General features: G+C 36.1%; 1 protein-coding gene across 6 annotated transcripts in view; it reads right to left on the reverse strand.

Annotated features, from left to right (window-relative positions):
• USO1 (USO1 vesicle transport factor) overlaps nt 1–20,200 on the reverse strand; it is a 69,729-nt gene that overhangs the window by 31,503 nt on the left and 18,026 nt on the right. For all 6 annotated transcript variants that reach the window (XM_039331726.1, XM_039331725.1, XM_039331723.1 and 3 more), the window contains 8 exons: nt 17,156–17,256; nt 10,678–10,780; nt 6,026–6,081; nt 4,792–4,912; nt 4,507–4,685; nt 4,208–4,348; nt 3,001–3,089; nt 877–1,031 (listed from right to left, as the gene is read on the reverse strand). In XM_039331726.1, coding sequence (XP_039187660.1) covers nt 877–1,031; nt 3,001–3,089; nt 4,208–4,348; nt 4,507–4,685; nt 4,792–4,912; nt 6,026–6,081; nt 10,678–10,780; nt 17,156–17,256 — 945 coding nt within the window. The remainder of the gene's footprint in view (nt 1–876; nt 1,032–3,000; nt 3,090–4,207; nt 4,349–4,506; nt 4,686–4,791; nt 4,913–6,025; nt 6,082–10,677; nt 10,781–17,155; nt 17,257–20,200) is intronic.

Below are 20,200 nucleotides of genomic sequence, written 5' to 3' on the forward strand. Positions count from 1 at the left end.
TATTTATTTGTTATGTATATGTAGGGGTGTGGGTCCATACATATGTTATACATAGTATGTTTAGGTGTTGTGTCATGTTTGTGTTTCACTTTGAGAGCGGGCAACTAAATTTCATTTTTGCTGTGTGCCGTTGTGCCCACAGTAAAAAAATGACAATAAAGGTTTATCTTATCTAAATGCAGCCTAGAATTGCATTGGCTTTTTTTGGCTGTTGCCACACTCTGTTGGCTCATATTTAAGAGACTATCCACTAGGACTCCAAGATTCCTCTCACAATTACTGGTATTGAGCCAAGTCTCAGCTAATCTGTACTTATACAATTGATTTTTCTTGCCTAAGTGTAAAACCTTACTTTTATCTAAGTTGAATTTAATTTTGTTAGATAGGGCCCATTATCAGTAAATGTGATAATCTTATGTATCATTATTGTGTTTGTTAATAGTGTTTCAACACAGCATGTAATAGAATAAAAAATCCAAAGAAAGGTGTTAGGAGAGTCTATTGCTGCTCAATGCTGCTTTATTTTGTTAAAAATATCATCATCAACATTTCTGAAATCAGAAAGGGATTAAGTGAAATTGGTTTCACACTTAAGAAAAAAAAACTATTCTACAACATTAAAGCAGCAAAAGGATTTTCAAACAACTTACAGAAGGATCCAATATTTCTATTATATCATTTCATGTGTTATGCCAATAATGCCAAACTTGTTTCTAGAGCAACTGCAAATGAACACAACTTGAAAACTGCACAATTACCATTTATAAGGACAAGCCTCCTGAAAGTGAGTAGAATTTTCCTCCCTCCTGCCACCTCACAATTATGTTTTTTTGTACCTAAAGTTAGAAGTATGAATTTAACTTTTCAATACTATACCATCAATGGTTGAAGGTAGTAGAGTTGATACAATTTCTCCTTGCCCTTTTTGGTTTTTGTATAAGAAACACTGGAAGCAATAAAGGACAGCACAGCGCAGCACAAATGGTTGTCTCTCATTTACCATTGACATAAGCAGCACAACAATTGCAGGCCTGTGATTGAAAGAATTTTGTTTTTAGTTTAGGTCTGTACGCTTCCATATGAATGTGCACATATACATAAAATTGACACATTAATAGGCAAAAGAAAATATATTATTTAACCCAAGTAGTCAGAAAACATTCATTCTCTCTCGTTTTTGTTTTTCCAAGTAACTACTTCATCTTATACATTATTTTTTTCTTAATGTGGTTCTTCCCAAGACAGCAATTTACAAAAATTATTTGCAAGTAGAAGTCCCAGAGGGGTTGGGGTTTCCAGAAAAGGTAAAGAAGATGGCAGAGGGGTAGCTAGAAGCAATTACAACTCAGTTATCACTTTCAGTTCCGGACCTTCCTTCAACTCCTTTTTTCAACTCCATTCAAAAAGAAAATGACAAAGTACTTTCTTTCTGACACAAAGAAACAATTTTATGCAATTCATAAACTGCTCATAAAAACCCCGTTTGAATATATGAAACAACTGTCAATACCACACTACTATCAGCTTACTACTAGGTTCCTGGATGAAACAGATTATTTGGAGCTTTTCCAGTTAGGGTTCAGGCTGGATATGGTATTGGTCACACTTCTTGATGATCTCTGATGGGACCAGCATGGGAACAGTTCGTTCATTCTTGATCTATTAGCAGCCTTTGACACTATTGATGATGATATATTTCTAGAGTGGGTTTGGGGGTTGCAAATGGAGGGCATTAAGCTGTCCTTGTTCGCTTCCTTCCTCTGAGTTGCTTTCAGTTCGTGTTGATAGGAAGCGAGAGGTCCAGCCCTCACCCCACTTTGCAGGATCCCACAGGACTCAGCACTTTCTCCACTTCTGTTTAACATATACATCAAGCCACTGGAGGAGATTATCCACCACCATGGGTTGAGATGTCATCAATATTCTGATGACACCCAGGTGTATATCACAACCCATGGTGAGTTAAGTGATACTGTGGCCTCCCTTTCACAATGCTTGGAGGTTGTTATGGGCTTGATGGAGAGCAAGGGCTGAAAACCTGGCAAGACAGAACAGCTTTGGGTTTGGGGTTCTTCAAACCATGGAAAATTGCCATCTTTGGTCTTGAATGGGGTTTCCCTCCCCAAACAGTCCCCCTTGGAGGTTATCCTGAACTCATGATTGCGTTCTGCTTGAAGAGCAGGTGGCAGTCATGGCCAGGAGGGCCTTTGTGAAATTATGGGTTGTGCATCAGTTATGCCCTTTCCTGACCAACAATCCCTGCTCAAAGTTACTAATGCTTTGGTTATCTCCCATCTTGATTACTGCAGTGCTTTCTACCTGAGGCTGCCTTTAAAAAGTATCCAGAAGTTTCAATTGGTTCAAATCTGGCAGCCCGCATGGTACAATGCAAGCCTAGATTTGCACATGTGTCTCCTCCTTGCAAGAGCAGCATTGGCTGCCTATTTACTTCTGGGCCAACTAAAGGTAGTCACCTTTAAAGCCCTATATGTCCTGGGACTAGGTTTTTCAAAGAACCATTTTTCCCCAATCATACCTACCGGACCAACCAGTTCTCCACCCCTGATCTAGTGGCACCAAGAAAGGACTTCTTCTGTGGTAGCTCCTTCCCTGTGGAACATCATCACTGCAGAAATAAGACTGGCCCTCATTTTGCAAACTCCTGCAAAAGGCTTGGGGATCTCAGTGATATGGAGGCCATCAAGTAGTTGATCTTATTGTTGTGGCCAGGGGGAAGGGGTTTATTGGTTTCTGAGGTACTGAGGCTTTATTGCTGTAAACTGCTCTAAATCACTATGAGTGAATTGGGTGGCCATATAAATTTTCTTAATAAATAAGTAAATAAATCTTGAAAACTCAGAATAATATCTATATCAATTTCCATTTCTTATAATTAAATAGCAACATTTCAGATTTTCACATCCAATTTACACATAAAAGTGGTTCCTTCCATAAACATTCATTTTTACACAAAGTTTCATTACATTTTCTTTAACATACCTTGGAGGATTTGAAGGTGCATTTACTGAAGCAAAGTAATCTTGATTCATTTGAGATCCTCGAATTACTTCTGATACAGTGTTAATGGTCTAGAAAATAAAGATAAAAGAACACAAAAAGATCAAACCTAATAGCTACAATATTAGAATCAGGAAGTGAACAATGAATTGATATTAACTTCATTTCTTTGATTTATGCTACATTATGCAAAATGCATACTACCAGTATTTATATTTACAAAAAATACCTAACTTTGGTTCTCTGTATATATTATCAGTGAAGATAGCATAATTGCTGAACAGATTTTAAGATTGGACAATATTTCATTACTTGTTACTCCACACAACCAGAATAATATGAAATTACTGAAAGTTCAGCAATTTTTGTATATGTAGTTGTTTACATTGAATGTTGATTTATATGTGATCATTTGATGTCATACTCTGCCGACCTCTTTTACATGATATTCTATAAAATCTCAAAAACAATGAAACTGAATGACATCAGTTCAATTCACTTGCAAATGATGGTAAGACACCATAAAATATTCTAAAATAATATTCTCTAATAACATTGTTAACATGAAGGTTAAATTTATAGTAGCAAAAGAAGACCTAAACTCTTTAGTTTGTCAAAAGTTTTCAATAATCTAAAATTAGTTAAATTTACATTTGAAATGATGAGACTGAATCTAGTACAGGCAGTCCTCAATTTACAACAGTTCATTTAGTGACCATTTGAACTTACAATGGCACTGAAAAAAATGACTTATAACCATTTTTACACTTACAACCATTCAGCAATTCCATGGTCATCTGATGAAAATTTAAATGCTTGGTAAATGGTCCGTATTTATGATGGTTGCAGTGTCCTGTGATCATTTTTGCAAACTTCTGACAAGCAAAGTCAATGTGGAAGCCAGATTCACTTAATAACCGAGTTACTCATTTAACAACTGCAGTGATTTACTTTACAACTGTGGCAAGAAAATTGTAAAATGGGGAAAAATTCATTTAACACATTCTCACTTAACAACAAAAATGTTGGGCTCAACTGAGGTCATAAGTTAAGGACTACCTGTAATAATGTATGCCAATATCTTCAAGTTCTACAGAAATTTTAAAAACTTCAGTATTTCAGAAAAGGCTATAATAATTTCCTCTTATTATCTGATCATTACAACAGTCATTATTCTCTAGTATTTTACCTCTGTAAGGATATCAGCAGGAACTCCAGTTGCCATCAGAATTGTACAAAGCTGTTGTAATAACCCACAATGAAACATGGTTTTTTGACAACTGCTGGTGGCACCAAGAGGATTTGTAGGAGACACCAGCACACGTACCAGCTGTAAAGAAAATCAACAATGATTTATGTGTCCTGAAAAGTATCCAAAGCATCATTTTTAAATTACTTCAAAGATAATGCTATTCCATTTGATATTAGTACAAAACTTAGTTAGACCCCATTTGGTTAAATGTTATTTCATACTGATAAAAAAATTACCTGCAGCATCAAATGCAAATTGGTTACTTTCTGTGCAGACCAACCAGCATTATCATCACCAACTTCAAACCAAGGCTTCATACGCTGGATATAAGAACCTTCCTTAAAAAAATTCTGATTTGAATTGTTATTTTTCAACAAATTTTGGAGTAACAGAAGGCAGTCCTCCACTACTATGCCTGCAAAATAGAGTAGTTAACAGACATTAATTTCAATAGCCCTTATAAATCTGAACTATCTGAACTTATAAACTATAGTATAATATTATAGATCTCATGGACATACCTCCATCGCTGTTACCCTCATCTGTTATGACATCTAACAATCTTTCAAATGCATTTTCAAAAGCAACTATTTTCTGAATTGCTGCATTACTTTTTGTTAACTGCTGAAGTAACAAAACACCCTGAAGGAGAGAGGGGAAAAATGACATTGCAATTAAAAACAAAAGAAAACAACCACCAATTGCAGACAAGAACTAGGATAAGTATATATTCCATAAAATCACTTAAAAATTTGTGAGAATCAATCGAATAAGAATCACTATTTTCTGTCATATAATTTCATCTTCTGTGGCTCAAATTCCTTTAACAAAAACTGAAAATGAAGGGGAAATAAGTAATTTTGTCAAGCACTCAGTCATGCAGCTTCTTCAGGTGGCTTAGAACTTTTTCCCTGCCTGTGTGCTAGGGTTTTGAATACCACATTATGGACTAAAAATTGTAGAATTTAATTGTTTAAAGTTAATTGTTTGAAAAGGCAGTCTATTGATTTGAATGGCAAGGATAAACTGTTTTTTAAAAAATTACTGTGCTAGTTATTCTCTAATTATATTTTACAATTCTCTCTCAAATTATTAGATAAATAAATATGAACTTGCAGCTGGAAAGTTTGGGTTCCTGGCTCTTTCTTTGTTTGAACTTTGCAAAAAATAAACATGCTGCCTAGTGTTTACTGATAAAGCAGCTGCACCTGAATACCTATCTCTAACTTATCTTAAAGCGTATATTTATCTAAGACACTTGTTGAAAAATGTTTCAAAAATAAGAAGATTTTGTTTTAACTATGCAAAATGCATGTCTGATAATTTATAAAATAAGGACAGCAATCACAACATGTAGAAGAGTAAGGAAAATATAAGACTTAGGGATATGAAGTGTTAGGTAATACATTTATAAGCAAAGAACTTGTCCGTTCAGATTAATGCTTTCCTGTGCAAAACAACCAGCATTTCTAAAATTGAAGAAACTCATTTATCAATTTACAACAAATCTATCAAACCCTTAAGATTTTCAGCATGAGATTACATTAAAAATAAACATATTTTCTTCAAACACAGTTTATCTATAATATTCTGCAATAATGACAAGTTGGCATATATCTCATGTATTTATCATCTACTCCAATTATATCATCTTTTCACTGGAACATAAATGCTAAGAAAATGCTGGGCTGGTTTTGTAATTGAGAAAAGAATGTCATTACTAAAATGTTGTATGAATGTAAAACATTTACTCACATCATTTCTTATGACCTCTCTAGAATCTGCTAGTAGATCCATTAATCTTGAGACTCCTAGAAAAAGAAAATGATTAACTTGAGTTTAATGGAAAATTATGTTTTTTAACAAAGCCATAGACATTCAAGGTCTCAAGAAAAGTCTTGTCTAGTCTGGCTAGTAGTGATTCTATTAAGGTGAAATACCATGGTCTGACTATATGAATTCCTATATTCATGTCATAGGACACATCACTGAAATATGACACACACACCATATTCTTTTCTTGACAAATTAAGGAAGCAACTTTTTAATGGCTTGTTTGCATTAAGAGAATGAAAACTAGCCCCATTTTGGTGTTTCTTGTACCACTGTAACCTACCTAAATATTCTGGCTAAAAATACTACCACATACCGTAAATGCCGGCGTATAAGACGACTTCCGTGAGCGCTGAAATCGGCGCCAAAGATGGGGGTCGTCTTATACGCCGAGTCGTCTTATATGCCAGAAATACTGGTAGTTTCCGGCGTATAAGACGACGTTCTAGGAATGCGGCCCGGCTATAAAGACGGGGGTCGTCTTATACGCCGGGTCGCCTAATACGCCGGCATATACGGAATATGAAAAATTATGCTCAACTTTTTTTAAATAAATATTTTATTCATTTTCTATTATTACAAAACGTAAGTGCTTAGTAAACAACGTGTTGTCTGGGTACATTTGTTACTCAATGCTGCATCTTAACTTTTTCAATACAAATCTATACAATGCTACACAATAGAGTGTTTCTCCCCCCCCTCCCGGGAAAAACATTCTTCATAATGTTTTCATTTTCTCAACATTGAACAAATACAAATACAATTTTCATTACTATTAATACATACAAAATTAAGTATACACATCCTCTTCATATTTTTCTAGTGTTATACAAATACTAATAGTATCAATTTATAACCTCTTTTCTAACCACTTTATAGTTAAGTTGTATTTGCAAATAAAGTCTCCTTATTAAATCAATGTCCTGTTTTTCAAGCTCTTATTTAAGTTTAATTTCCCTTCAGTATTCAAAATATCTTTCAGTTATGATTTTCTCAAAGTTAATTACATTTGTGTAGTTGAATGTTTAATTTATACAAGCCATCCTAGTGTTTTTTAATTCCCATATCAAAAAAGGATGCTATTCTAATTATAAATCATACCTTTATTATAAAAATCTATTTATATCTATGTGCTATCTATTCTTTTGACCATATTCAAATTAATATTGGATTATATAATACCCCATCTGGTATGTCACATCTTCTGTTTTTTTAGTCTAACTCTAGCGTTCTTCCTTTGCCAGTTGGCTTTCCAGGCCAAAGTAATTAAATTGCCAAAAAGTTCTTCCTCTATTTTTGTGAGTACTGCTTGGAATGGGAAGAACAATTTAAGTAGGATATTTTTGAGGGGGAATTCTGCCCAGTTGTATTCCTTAAACAACTCCCACTTTCCTTCTTCCACAGTTTCTTTTTTCATTTTTTCTCTCCTCATTTCGGACATTTCCCTTAACAGCTTTATAATTTGTTTTTTAAAATCTTCTTCCTTATCCTCAGGTATATTTTGAAAACCTAAAGAATAGAGTGCCTTTTCCATTTCTATTGTTGTAATTAAATCTTGCAGATTTTTATTTGTCTGTGCCAGTTTGTTTCCTTTCTTTTATATCTTGTATCTTTGAATCAATTTCCTCTGCTTCATCTTCTGTTTTCTGACTTGTTTGTTCATTCTTTGTAGTCGTTTTCTGGGAACTTTCTAGTTGTAAGTTTAGGTTAGAGATTTGCTCAATTATATTGTCAAAGTTGTTTTTAATTTCATTATGGTTTCTTCTTGCATATTCCTTTATATGAAATAATTGTCTCCTGAATTAATTGTAGCATAGAACGTATTTCCTTCTGGAAAATTCTTACTTCTTGAGGCATCATTTCTGCAGATCCCTGGTAAACCTGGCTAGGGGCTTCAGATGGAAATAATAAGTATGTTTTCCTATCACTTTTAGCTAGATATAAAGAATCCATTTTATTTCCCCCCTCCAGATGTTCTATCAGAAGTGTTGTTATCCCCAAATACTAATCTTCTCAAATACCACCAATCTTAATGTCTATAGAACAAAGTCTTATCTGGTTCTTCTGGTCTTTATATATTATCTTTATAATCCGAAAGCAATATTTTATAATAGTCCTTCTGCTCAGAAATTGTCAATCAACCGAGATTTACAATCCAAAATATTTGAAGTGTACAAAATGTTTGATCACCATAAGAACAAACCAAAAATCTCCCCCAGACAAATGTAGCCAAAAGTAAAGTTTTTCTTTCTCTCCAAATAGTTTTTAAAGTTAAAAGTCAGAGTTCAGTATATGTTTATAACACAAGGTCATCAGGTTTCAAAACAATTAAGTTCTCACACTGTAATAAGTATGCGAAAATATTTTTCTGTTGCCACCTGTTCTCTGTTAAGTTAAAAATCACCAAACAACAAAGAAGCTAGGTTGTTATTATTTCTAGGCTTCTTGCCAGGTCTGCACCAGTTGTTGCAGCTGTGTTGCTGTACTCTCTTCCACCACTAGATGTCATTCAATATCAATTTTCCAACTCTTAAAACAGAAGGTTGATTTCTTATATTTCATCCCAGTATTTTTTCAAAGAGAAAATCTTAACAATTTTCTCACTTCTCAAAACTATAGCTTTATATTACTTCCACTTCAGTGTTAAGTATTTCTGTCAATCCCCTTCCTTCTCGCATCCGGAGGTTTCTTGGGAGCCTTTTCCAGGAAATCCAGTTGCAAAATAGTAAAGAAAGAATCAATATTCTCACTCACTTCCAAACACGCTGTTTACTATCTGCTAATTAGTGCTTTCTTTCTTCCCTTGTGTTAGCTTCAGGCTGGCCGCAGGAGGGCCTGTTTGGAGGGCTTTCCTCAGATCAAACAAATTGACCACTGTGTTTCCATCATCTACGAGGTTCCCCTCTTTCTTCATTGTCTCTCCAGGGTGACTTGAGACCCTTTAAGGGCCCCCTGGCAGGGAGAAACCAGCCCTGGGGAGCGGAGCAGTGCTTAACCTCGGCTGCATTGCTTTTGACGCAAATCGGAAGTCGAATATTATGCTCAACTTTTGAATAGATTATAAAGTTCGCAAGATGAGATGTGAAGCCAGAGAGTGCAATTAATCTTATCATTGGAATGCCAAGCAAAAACATATTTTAATAACTTATAGCAATGGATTTTGTCTCATAGACAAAAACAGGTTATTCAGATTATAGCAGAAAAATCCATTTTAATTCATTGCAGTATACTATATACATAGCACTGAAAATCTAATCCATGCATCCATCATCTTAATTATCAGAGATATTCTAGGGAGGCACTATGAATAATAATGCAATTCCCATATTCTGTAATGGGCAGCTATTGCATGGTCCTTAGTTCTGAAAGAGTTATGTAGTTTTTAAGACAGATTGTGAGCCCTAATCAAGGCATTGTTCCAAAGGGGCTTTTTCCAAAAGGCACCTACACTTTAAAAAAAAAAAAAGTTTTGCTTCTCGTCCAAGAAGTTCTTCAGTTCTAATGGGTGGGGAATGGAATGCTTTATATTCTTTGTAGTCATCTGGTCATTACCATTTTGAGGGTTAGTTGTTAGCTCTCTGAAAGTCTTTAAGCCACTTGGGTGTTTTTCTGTATCCTCAGAGCACTGCATATACTACATTGCACTGTTTGTGTCTGAATGTTTTGTCCTTGGGGTAGACAAGCTTCTATCTTAATGTATTCCTGAGTTTAAAGCATGCACATATGTTGTGTTGATTGAAAATCCTTCTCAGCTTTTCAGATATTCCTGAAACGTATGGAATGACAACATTGCTCCATTTGTTGTTCTCTTCTTTGTTATGAAAGAGCTGCTGCTGGATCCTTTTGTGGGTTTGATGAAGGTCCAATTAGGATAGGGCATCCTTGATATGTTCTTTCTTTTTTCCCTCAGGTGACTCTGAGGATACAGATAAACTCCCAGGTAGCCTCAATAACTTTCAGAGAGCTAACGACCAATCTTCAGAGTGCTGACAACCAGATGACTGCAAAGAATATAAATCCTTCTATTCCTCACTAGTCAGTCAGAATTGAAGGAGCTTCTTGGATAAGAAAAGAAACAATTTTAAAGGGAAAAAAATCAAGAAAGTTCAGATGCCTTTTGGAAAAAGCACATTTGGAACAACCATGACCTGGATGATTGAGAATCTCCATAGGCATTTTCTCTAGGGGTTGATTATATAACACCTTAATTGACTCTGGAACACAATTCCAAAGCCCCCAGCCCTTGCCTCACATTACCTACCTATACTGCCTGAATCAGGGAAAGGTTTGATCCAGAACAGAGGTTCCTATGTCATGGCATTCCATTACTCAATTATGGTCTTCAAAACATGTGTTTATAATTACTTTTATCTTTTCATACTAAACAAAACATTATTTACCCAGAAAGCTAATGCTGATGATTTTAAGTTTTTATCAATTGCTTTGGATATCTGTTTTCACTCCGGGTATGCTGCCGGAATCACCAGGTGTGAGTTGGGCAACCATATAAATTTATTTAATAAAAATATTAACAAACAGCTATTATATTTAAAAAGTATTTAAAAAATACTTACCCATAGGACTGACTAGGATTATCTGCTGCACTTGGGGACTCTGCTGTTTTAACAACACTGTAAGAAGTTTTACTCCAGGCCATCGGACATGAAAATCAAACTCCTGCAATGATCATATATTTCATTGATAAATTATTATTGTGTCAGTAATGTAATACACCAGTTCTAAAGAAGCTAGTATTTACATTTTTTCCTGGGGTAAGTAATAAACTACTGACTGAAATATTACAAATCTGCCAAATAATTAACATCAAGCAATAGCAATACCCAAAAAGTTTTTCTCAAATAACTTAGGTTAGTTTATAAGAAAAAAGAATTTCAGATAAAATTAAGAAGGATATATGTGTGAAATTAACTTGTCGTAGTCATAACAAATTGCTAGAATGAATATCCCAAGCAAACTGTTTCTTAATTTTATCCATATAAACCTTATGGATAAAACCTTAAGATCAAATTAAGTACACACCCACACTATTTGGTCAGTGCTCCAGGTTCTTAAAACGACCCTGTATTATTCCCACAACACAGATGCTGAGGAAGAAAGCAAAGAATGTAAACAAGAGATTGTGGCAGCTTGTTATGACTCTCTCAGATGGATCTTCATCCTTGGAAAAAGAGGAACAAAAGAAATATACAAGACGATTCCAGCCCAGTGTTTCAAACATGGTTCACATGCCACAGGGCTCCCACCATTTTTTTTTTTTTTGTATCCCTTGGGATGCCTCAAATTATACATTTGAATAAATAGAAGTGCAGTATCCCCTTTTTTCCTGGTAAAATGCAAACAAAATATGTGAGTAAAATTTGTTTGAATAACTGGTTGAACTGAGAATATTCAAGTGAGTCATCATAAGCAAAAGGAAACTAAAGTATCCCTCATTTTGTATCCACTCTTCTGGACAGGACAGGAGTGCAGCATCTGCAGGAGAGATGTGATCACAATGGGGATTTCTCCATAAAAAATTTCCACTGTAATCCTTTCTTGCTAACTTTTATCCACTGACTCAAGTGAAGTAGGAAAAAATTGGCAGGAATTATCTTATGTTTTATCTCCTCCCCTGCTTCTAACACACACAAATTTTACGATTCCTTGCAAAATGCCTCTTTCAAAATATGTATCAGACTGAAATGGTTAACTGGAAAGGTTGTACAAATGTACTCCACTTATGAATTTTTGAGTTGCAAACTTTCACAGATAGAAACAAACTAGTCCCTAAGTCCATTCTTGAAAGTCCCAGAAATCAGATTGGAAAAGATCAATTTCTGGTGCACCACATGTATTAATTTCTGACAACTCTCTCCTGTCTCTCCCCCAGCCCATCCTCATTTCCTTTCTGACCTTCATAATGCTGACAATGTGGACATATTGAACAGAAGTGGGAGAAGATGACGAACATGATACAATCATTAAGCACAGACAAGATCATGGAACATGTGAAAAGTCCAGTGTCTATACAATCCACAATAATAATCAAGAGGAAAGGAAAACTGATAGAAGAAATGGAGATGCTGTTCAGTATAAGGACTGAATATTAGCACCAGTGTGCCCCTTGGCCTAATATTGATCCAGGAGAAAGCTAAGAGCTTGTTTCATGACTCATAACAGGAGGCTGGTGAAATCATTGCTGACCACACATTTGTTGGAAGTCATCAGTGGTTCCTGAGTATTAAGGGTTGTGTGAACCTGCATAATATGAAAGTGAATGGAGAGGCAGCAAGTGTGGATGAGGATGCATCCTAGAAGTTTCTGGAGGTCTTCAAGGAAATAATTTAGGAAATTGATTATTTGTCCCAGCAATATTCAATGTGGATGAAACAGGTTTTATTTGAAGAAAATGCTGGACAGAGTCTACGTCAGCAAGGAGGAGATGATGATGCCAAGTTTCAGTTGTGAAGAATAGCTAACTGTGATGCTAGGTGCCGTTGTTTCTGGTGATCTGAGCCTAAAACTGCTAATCTACCACTCTGAAAACCAGTAAGTTCTTGAGCATATCTCAAAGAACTCACTTCCTGTTGTGTGGACGGGTAACAAGAATGTTTGGGTCACCCTTCTGATCTCTGAAGACTGGTTCTTCCATCATTTTGTCAAGGAAGTGGAGACATAAGAAAAAACATTGAGTTATCCAGATTCTGCAAATTCTGGATAATACTTCAGGTCATTCACTTTACCTGAATGATTTCCAACCAAATGTGAAGGTTGTGTACCTGCTTCTGAACACCACCTGTCTCCCGCAGCCTATGGACCAGGGAGTAATAGCAACCTTCCAAAAAATATTATCTTTGCTGCACATTTAAGCAGACAGCTCAGGCAATCAAGGTAGACTTCCAGATGACTTTCATGCCATATCAATACTGGAGAATGAACCAACATTATCACATCAGGTTTTACCGGATGCAGTAAGGTGCAAACTCTACTTTTGAGTGGTTTTTTTACCTACTATACACTTGCAAACAAAATGAATTTGTGAACAGCCACTAGGAACATAACCTTTTCAAAAGTAGGGTAATATATGTATTTGCTGTGAAATGTCAAATGTTTACTGGCAAACTTCAGACAGGCCTGTACATGTGCTTTCTTGAGCAGGGGGACCTTGCAGGTGCTGCAGGATTTCAGTCCTTCACAGCGTAGCATTACCAATTTTTTTCTTGGTGATCATGGTCCCAGCTGCCTTGAGATCATTGACAAGATCCTCCCGTGTAGTTCTGGGCTGATTCCTCACTGTTCTCATGATCATTGAAACTCCACGAGATGAGATCTTGCATAGAGCCCCAGATCAAGGGAGATTGACAGCTATTTAGTGTTTTTTCTATTTGTGAATAATCGTACCAACTGTCGTCACCTTCTCACCAAGCTGCTTACTGATAGTCTTGTAACCCATTCCAGCCTTGTGTAGGTGTACAATCTTGTCCCTAACATCCTTGGACAGTTCTTTGGTCTTGGTTATGGTGGAGAGTTTGGAATCTGATTGATTGCTTCTGTTGGCAGATGTCTTTTATTCAGGTAACAAGCTGAGATTAGAAGTACTCCCTTTAAGAGAGTGCTCCTAATCTCAGCTCATTACCTGTATAAAAGATACCTGGGAGCCAGAAATCTTGCTGATTGATAGAGGATTAAATACTTATTTCACTCATTAAAATGCAAATCAATTTATAACTTTTTTGAAATGCATTTTTCTGGATTTTTTGTTATTATTCTGTCTCTCACTGTTAAAATAAACCTACCATTAAAATTATAGTGGGCAAACGTACAAAATCAGCGGGGAATCAAATATTTTTTTCCCTCACTGTACCCAGGTACACTACATATAACAACAGTCCCAGTGGGGAATCACTTAAATATGAGCTAGCAGTGTGCTACAGCTGCCAAAAAAGTCCTAGGCTGAATCAATAGAAGTATAGTTTCAAAATCATATGATATATTAGTGCTATTTTATACTGCCTTGGTAAGACTACACTTGGAATACTGTGTCCAGTTTTGATCACAATATAAAAAAAGATATTGAGAGTCTAGAAAGTGTACAGAGAAGAGCAGTAAAGATGATCAGAGAGCTGGAGGCTAAAACATATGATAAACTGTTGTAAGAATTGAGTATGTCTAGTCCAGGGGTAGGCAACCCAAAACACTCAAAGAGCCACTTGAACCCGTTTCCCACCAAAAACAAAACACCGGGAGCCGCAAAACCCTTTTGATATCTAAAATGAAGATAACACTGCATATATCCTTTTTTATCTTTATTATAGGTGTGTGTGTGTGTGTGTGTGTGTGTGTGTGTGAGAGAGAGAGAGAGAGAGAGAGAGAGTGTTTGTGTATGTGTGTGTGTATACACACACACACACACACACACACACACATTAAAAATAAAAGTAAAAATATGACTCTTGGGAATATCCATACTATTAAAACAATGCTCACTGAGAGAATGCTTTAAGAGAATAAAATTACATACACACATAGGTAAAAAAAGGATATATGCAGTGTTATCTTCATTTTAGATGTCAAAAGGGTCTCTCTCTCTCTCTGTCTCTCTCCCTCCCTCCCTCTCTGCCCTTGGTCTGCCACTCCTCTTCCCCCACTCTCTTTCTTTCTCTCTCTTTCCTCTCTCTCTCCCCCTCCCTCTCTCTTTCTCTCTCTCTCTTTCTCCCCCCCCCATCTGCTGCTCACCGGGCAAGCTTCAAGTTGTTCTCCAACAATCTCAGGGGTAGGCAACCTCGGCTCTTTTATGACTCATGGACTTCAACTCCCAGAATTCCTAAGTTAGCCTAGCTGGGCTAGCTAGCTCTCTCCTGCCCTTCCTGCTTCCTGCTTCCTGCAGAGACGCAGCAAAGGGAGGAGCTCCGCCCAGTAAGCTTTTCAGCTCCTCGGAGAACAATGTGAGTGCACTCTCTTTTACACACACACACACACACACACACACACACACACACACACACACATCACACACACACAACACAGAAAACACACACACACACACACAGAGAGAGAGAGAGAGAGAGAGAGAGAAGCAGGGAAGCGCAATTGCCTCTCTCTGTCTCTGTCTCTCTCTGCAAAGGCAGAGGAGGCTGGGAGCCACAGGGGAAGGCTCAAAGAGCCGCATGCGGCTCCGGAGCCGCAGGTTGCCGACCTGTGGTCTAGTCTAATAAACAGAAATCAATTTCAATTTAGAATAGAGTTGGAAGGGACCTTTGAGATTTTCTAGTCCAACCCCGCTATACCATTTCAGACAAGTGGCTGTCCAGTCTCTTCTTAAAAACCTCCAGTGATGGAAGCACCTACAACTTCTGAAGGCAAGCTGTTCCACTGGTTAATTGTCCTCACTGTTAGAAAGTTTCTTATTAATTCCAGGTTGCTTCTCTCCTTGATTGATTTCCATCCATTGTTCCTTGTCCTGCCCCCTGGTGCTTTGGAAAATAAGTTGACTTCCTCTTCTTTGTGGCAGCCCTCAAATACTGGAATACTGCTATCATGTCACCCCTAATCCTTCTTTTCTCTAGACTAACCATAGCCAAATCTTGCAATCATTCTTCGTATGTTTTAGTATCCAGGCCTTTGATCATTTGAGTTGCTCTTCTCTGCACTTTTTTTTTTCAAAGTCTCAATATCAACATTGAAATCTCAACATCAAAGACTAAGAGTGATATAACAACAATCTTCCAATATTGAAGACCTGTCACAGAGAATAGGAGGTTAATCTATTCTCCAAAGCACCTGAGGGCAAGACAAGAAGTAATAGATGGAAGTTTAATAAAGATAGATCAATTCTAGAATTAAGGAGCAATTTTTGGACAGAGAACAATTAATCAGTGAAATGGTTTGCCTCCAGAAGTTGTGAGCGATCCATCTCTGGAAGTTTTTAAGAGACCAGGCAGCTATTTGTCCAGAATTATATAGGGTCTCCTGCTTGAGCAGGGGGTTGGATTAAAAGACCTCCAAGGGCCCTTCCAAGTCTTTAAATTACACAAAATCTACTTGTAGCTAGGTTCCACAAAGCGATGTTTCTCAACTTCAGCAGCTTTAAGACCTGTGGATTTCAACTCCCAGAAAAATTAGAGTTGCCAAAATTGAAAAAGGCTGCCATGGACTGATGGGCTTGGAGTTAATACTGACATTTAAGACAGGATGCTTGGAAGATCAAAGGAAGCTGGCTTGTGCATAGCAGTGATTTCCTGCCCTCAGGAATATGGAAGAGTCCTTTATTCTAGACTAGAACTTTTGAGTGTATATGCCTAATACTTCTTCCTCTTATTTTCCCCAAAACAATGCTGTAAGGTGGGTTAGCTGAGAAAGAGAAATTGGCTTAAAATCACCCAGATGATTTTTTATACCTAAGGCAGGACTAGAACTCAGTCTCCTGATGACTGGCCCAAAGTAACCCATTCGGCTTTCATATGTAAGGTAGATCTAGAATTCACAATCTCCTGTTTTCTAGCCTTGTGCCTTAACCCTTAGCAAACTGGCTCTTTGCCAATAGTTGTGTGACTGCAGGGACATTGTGACCACTGTAAAGTCACTTTCTTCAGCACCTTTCTAACTTTGAACGGTCACTAAATGAATGCTCATAAATCGAGGATTACCTGTACTTACTCAGGATAAACTCAACACCTGGGAAGTGTAGTTTAATAACAGCTGGAGGCTATTATCTACCATGCGAAAAAAATGTTATCCAAGAGAAGGAAAATCAACAAAATTTTGGTACCTTTTTTTTCCTTCCCATTTCTTAAACTAATTATAACAGGAGTGACTGAATAAAAATAAAGTTTGAGTCCCATCGTCAAGGAATGACTTGAGAAAGAGGATCAGGCAAGCAAAACCATGGCTTCTCTGTCAACTAAGAGATACCACCGGGGGAAAAACAAAAAATAGTTTTGATGCAATCCATGGAATATTATGTAGGGTCATCTAAGGGATTGGAATGTCACTAAGGAATGTCATTCAGTTAAATGAACTACTTATTTACTAATTAAACAAAACAATTCTCACCTCTAAATAAGTCAGCAGAAGAGTGACATTTTCATGTTGCTTAATGAAAATTTCAGTAAACTGACTTCCAAAATCTTCTGTTTGTTTCTGTGAATTTTCTTCTGTAACATTAAATACAATACAATTCAGAGGTCTCAACAAGGAATTTAAAATAAATATAAAAATATTAAAAAGTGAAATTGAACAATTAGACATATCTTTCATATTATATAAGAATATTTCAGGACTATAGGTGTTAGAATTTATAGACTTAGTAGTAAATGCTAAAGTAAAACAAACTCAATGAACTAGTAAACAAACATTCAAAAATATAACAGTGCTTTATCTAAGGCTTCCTTAACCCATTCATATATTCAGAAAAAGACACTAAGTTGAATTTCGCCAACAGGAATCACTTTTGCAAAAAACAATTTCATCTCATATTTTTTTTAAGTTCAAAAGCCTCTTCCTGAATGAAACATTATGCACTGCATAATGTCTGGTAACTTTTCAATTTTCTGTGTGTATGGGGACATTCTGAAGAAGGTAGTGTAGTTATAGAGAATACTGGTTGAATGATGCTTTAGGCCCAGTTATATGATGGAAACATTATTAGATGTGAATATGGATGAGGGCAATGTAGCCTTTCTGGTCCTTTTAGACTCCTCGGCAGTGTTTGATATCATAAACTATGGTATCCTTCTAGACTGCCTATGAAAGTTAGCATTGTCTTATGGAGTAGTATGCCTTCCACTTCCAGCTAGTAAAGGGTAGGAATTTCCTAAGCCCTTGGCCTTTCTTGGTGGGTAGACCATATATTTTTGTTGGTCAATAACCATATAAAATTGTTGGGAGAAGTTGTCCATTAGTTTGCAATAATTGAAGATGTAGAAAATCACCTGGGCCAAGCAGGAGATACTGTGTATATCTTGTTGTGTGTCTGATATCTATAAATAAAATCTGAACAAGACCTAGCAATGCTGACTTTATCACTGCATGACTGAATTACTATAACTGTTTCAGACCTTGAAGACTTAGAAACTACAGTTTGTTCAGAAACTGTCAACTTGTTTGCTGGCAAGTGTGAGCCATTACAGAGGATAACGCCTGTATTTTAGATTCTATATTATATAATATATAGGTTTCCATATATAATTCAATGTCTTGGTTATGATCTGTAAATCCCTTTAGGACACACATGCTTTTTCTCTATGATATTATGTTCTTTAAACTGAATCTGTCCTATATATTCAAACTGAAATGATGGAAGTTAAAAGCAGGTCATTTCTGCAGTATCCTTGGCCTTGTGGTACAACATTCCCTCGGAGTTCAGGATGGCTTCATGCTGTTGCTTTCAGGAAGAAAATGAATATAGTTCTTTTTCACTATACATTTGGGAATTAAATGCGAGTTGTGGGATTGTTGTTACCCTATATGTAACATGTTCTATGGTTTTAAAAGAGCTATAGTGGCACAGTGGTTAGAATGCAGTATTGCAGGCTAAGTCTGTCCACAGCCAGGAGTTTGATCCTGATTGGCTCAAGGTGGACTCAGCCTTCATCCTTCTGAGGTCTGTAAAATGGGGATATGCTTACACTGTAAAGTGCTCAGACAATGCTGTAAACATTATGGAGCAATATATAAGTCTGCTACTGTTGTTATACATATTTCATCTAGCGTTACAGTTAGTATTATTAATTCTATACTTACTTTAATGGATTTGTTATTTTTGTCATGAAGTTATGTTTTATTATAGATTATTCTGAAGTGTTTTCTACTCTGAGTGTCCCCTAGTCTTTAAATAGGTCAGCATATCTATTTTTTTATATATAAAATATTTTCCCATTACTTCACTGAATAGTCCCAGATTTCAAATGCTATGTACCATACAGAACTCTTATACAGAATTGCACAATGTATTCTATTTGTAATACAATGAAATAGTATTGAGGCCATATTACATATGTAAGAACAAACTAATATGAATAAATTTAGCTAAGATTTAATTCTCAGTTTCTCTATTTTTAAAGATTAAATTCTTATTGTTTCTGTTTTTTAGTCAACAGTAGAGTTCTTTTCTTAGACTAGCACTGTTAATTCAGATAAAAATTGCAGATATCAGTCCACTCTACCATTTGATCTGGACTTCCACTTTGCAGCAGTTTCCAATGGCTGCTTCCCAAGCAATGTGCAACAGGAAAGCTTCCTAAGAAAGAATGACTGCAGAAATCTTCAATATACTGTATACTGTCCAATACACTATGCCAATACCTATTGGTTGTTCCACTTGTGAGAGTCTGGAACCTAGCTAGACTTCTGAATAGTCACTTCATTAATGCTGATCTGAGGTGCCTCTTATTAATATCAAATCACAGATACTCTATACTGGCTGTTCCTTATTGAAAAATTCTTGATGGGAACCAGCTGCTTGTAGAATGATGGTTCCCTACTGGTTACAAATCCCTTTTTCCTTGTCAGATTTTCCTTCTTTAAAATTGAAAGGGACAAAAAGATTTTTTTCTGCCTGGCCTTACAAGAATGGCTATTTCTTGCACTCAAGAGGTCAGTATCATTGATAAACCTATTTTATTTCAGAACTATGAGACAGTCTTACATAAAAAAATCTGTATTTTCAGAGCAAAATGGAAAATGTAATTGACACAGATTGTGAAATCTTTTCATAACTGTGGAACATTTACTCTTCTTTAATTACAAGATAGACACCCATTAACTATGAAATCAATATGATACATAGCACTGAACATAAAATTGTAAAAATGTGTGGATCACTGTTAGTGGCTGTTACAAATAATCATAAATTATAAAGCAGATCAGAATGTCCTTCCTGATCTCCACCTCCAATTTTTTTAGGAAAAAAGCAAAGGAGAGTTGTCAACATACTATATTTACTGAAATTACTGAAAGATTGATTGTTTACAGTACATTTTTAAAAAATAAAATAAAAATAGTATGTGGTATAGAGGAGACTTAATATGAGAAATAAAGACAATACTAGAGAGATAAATACTATTGATCTTTTCTCATATCAAGGAGATTAAATTACAT

Source organism: Crotalus tigris, unplaced genomic scaffold (genome assembly GCF_016545835.1).
Source record: "Crotalus tigris isolate CLP2741 ecotype Arizona unplaced genomic scaffold, ASM1654583v1 scf7180000024437.13266115, whole genome shotgun sequence".
NCBI classification, from domain to species: domain Eukaryota; kingdom Metazoa; phylum Chordata; class Lepidosauria; order Squamata; family Viperidae; genus Crotalus; species Crotalus tigris.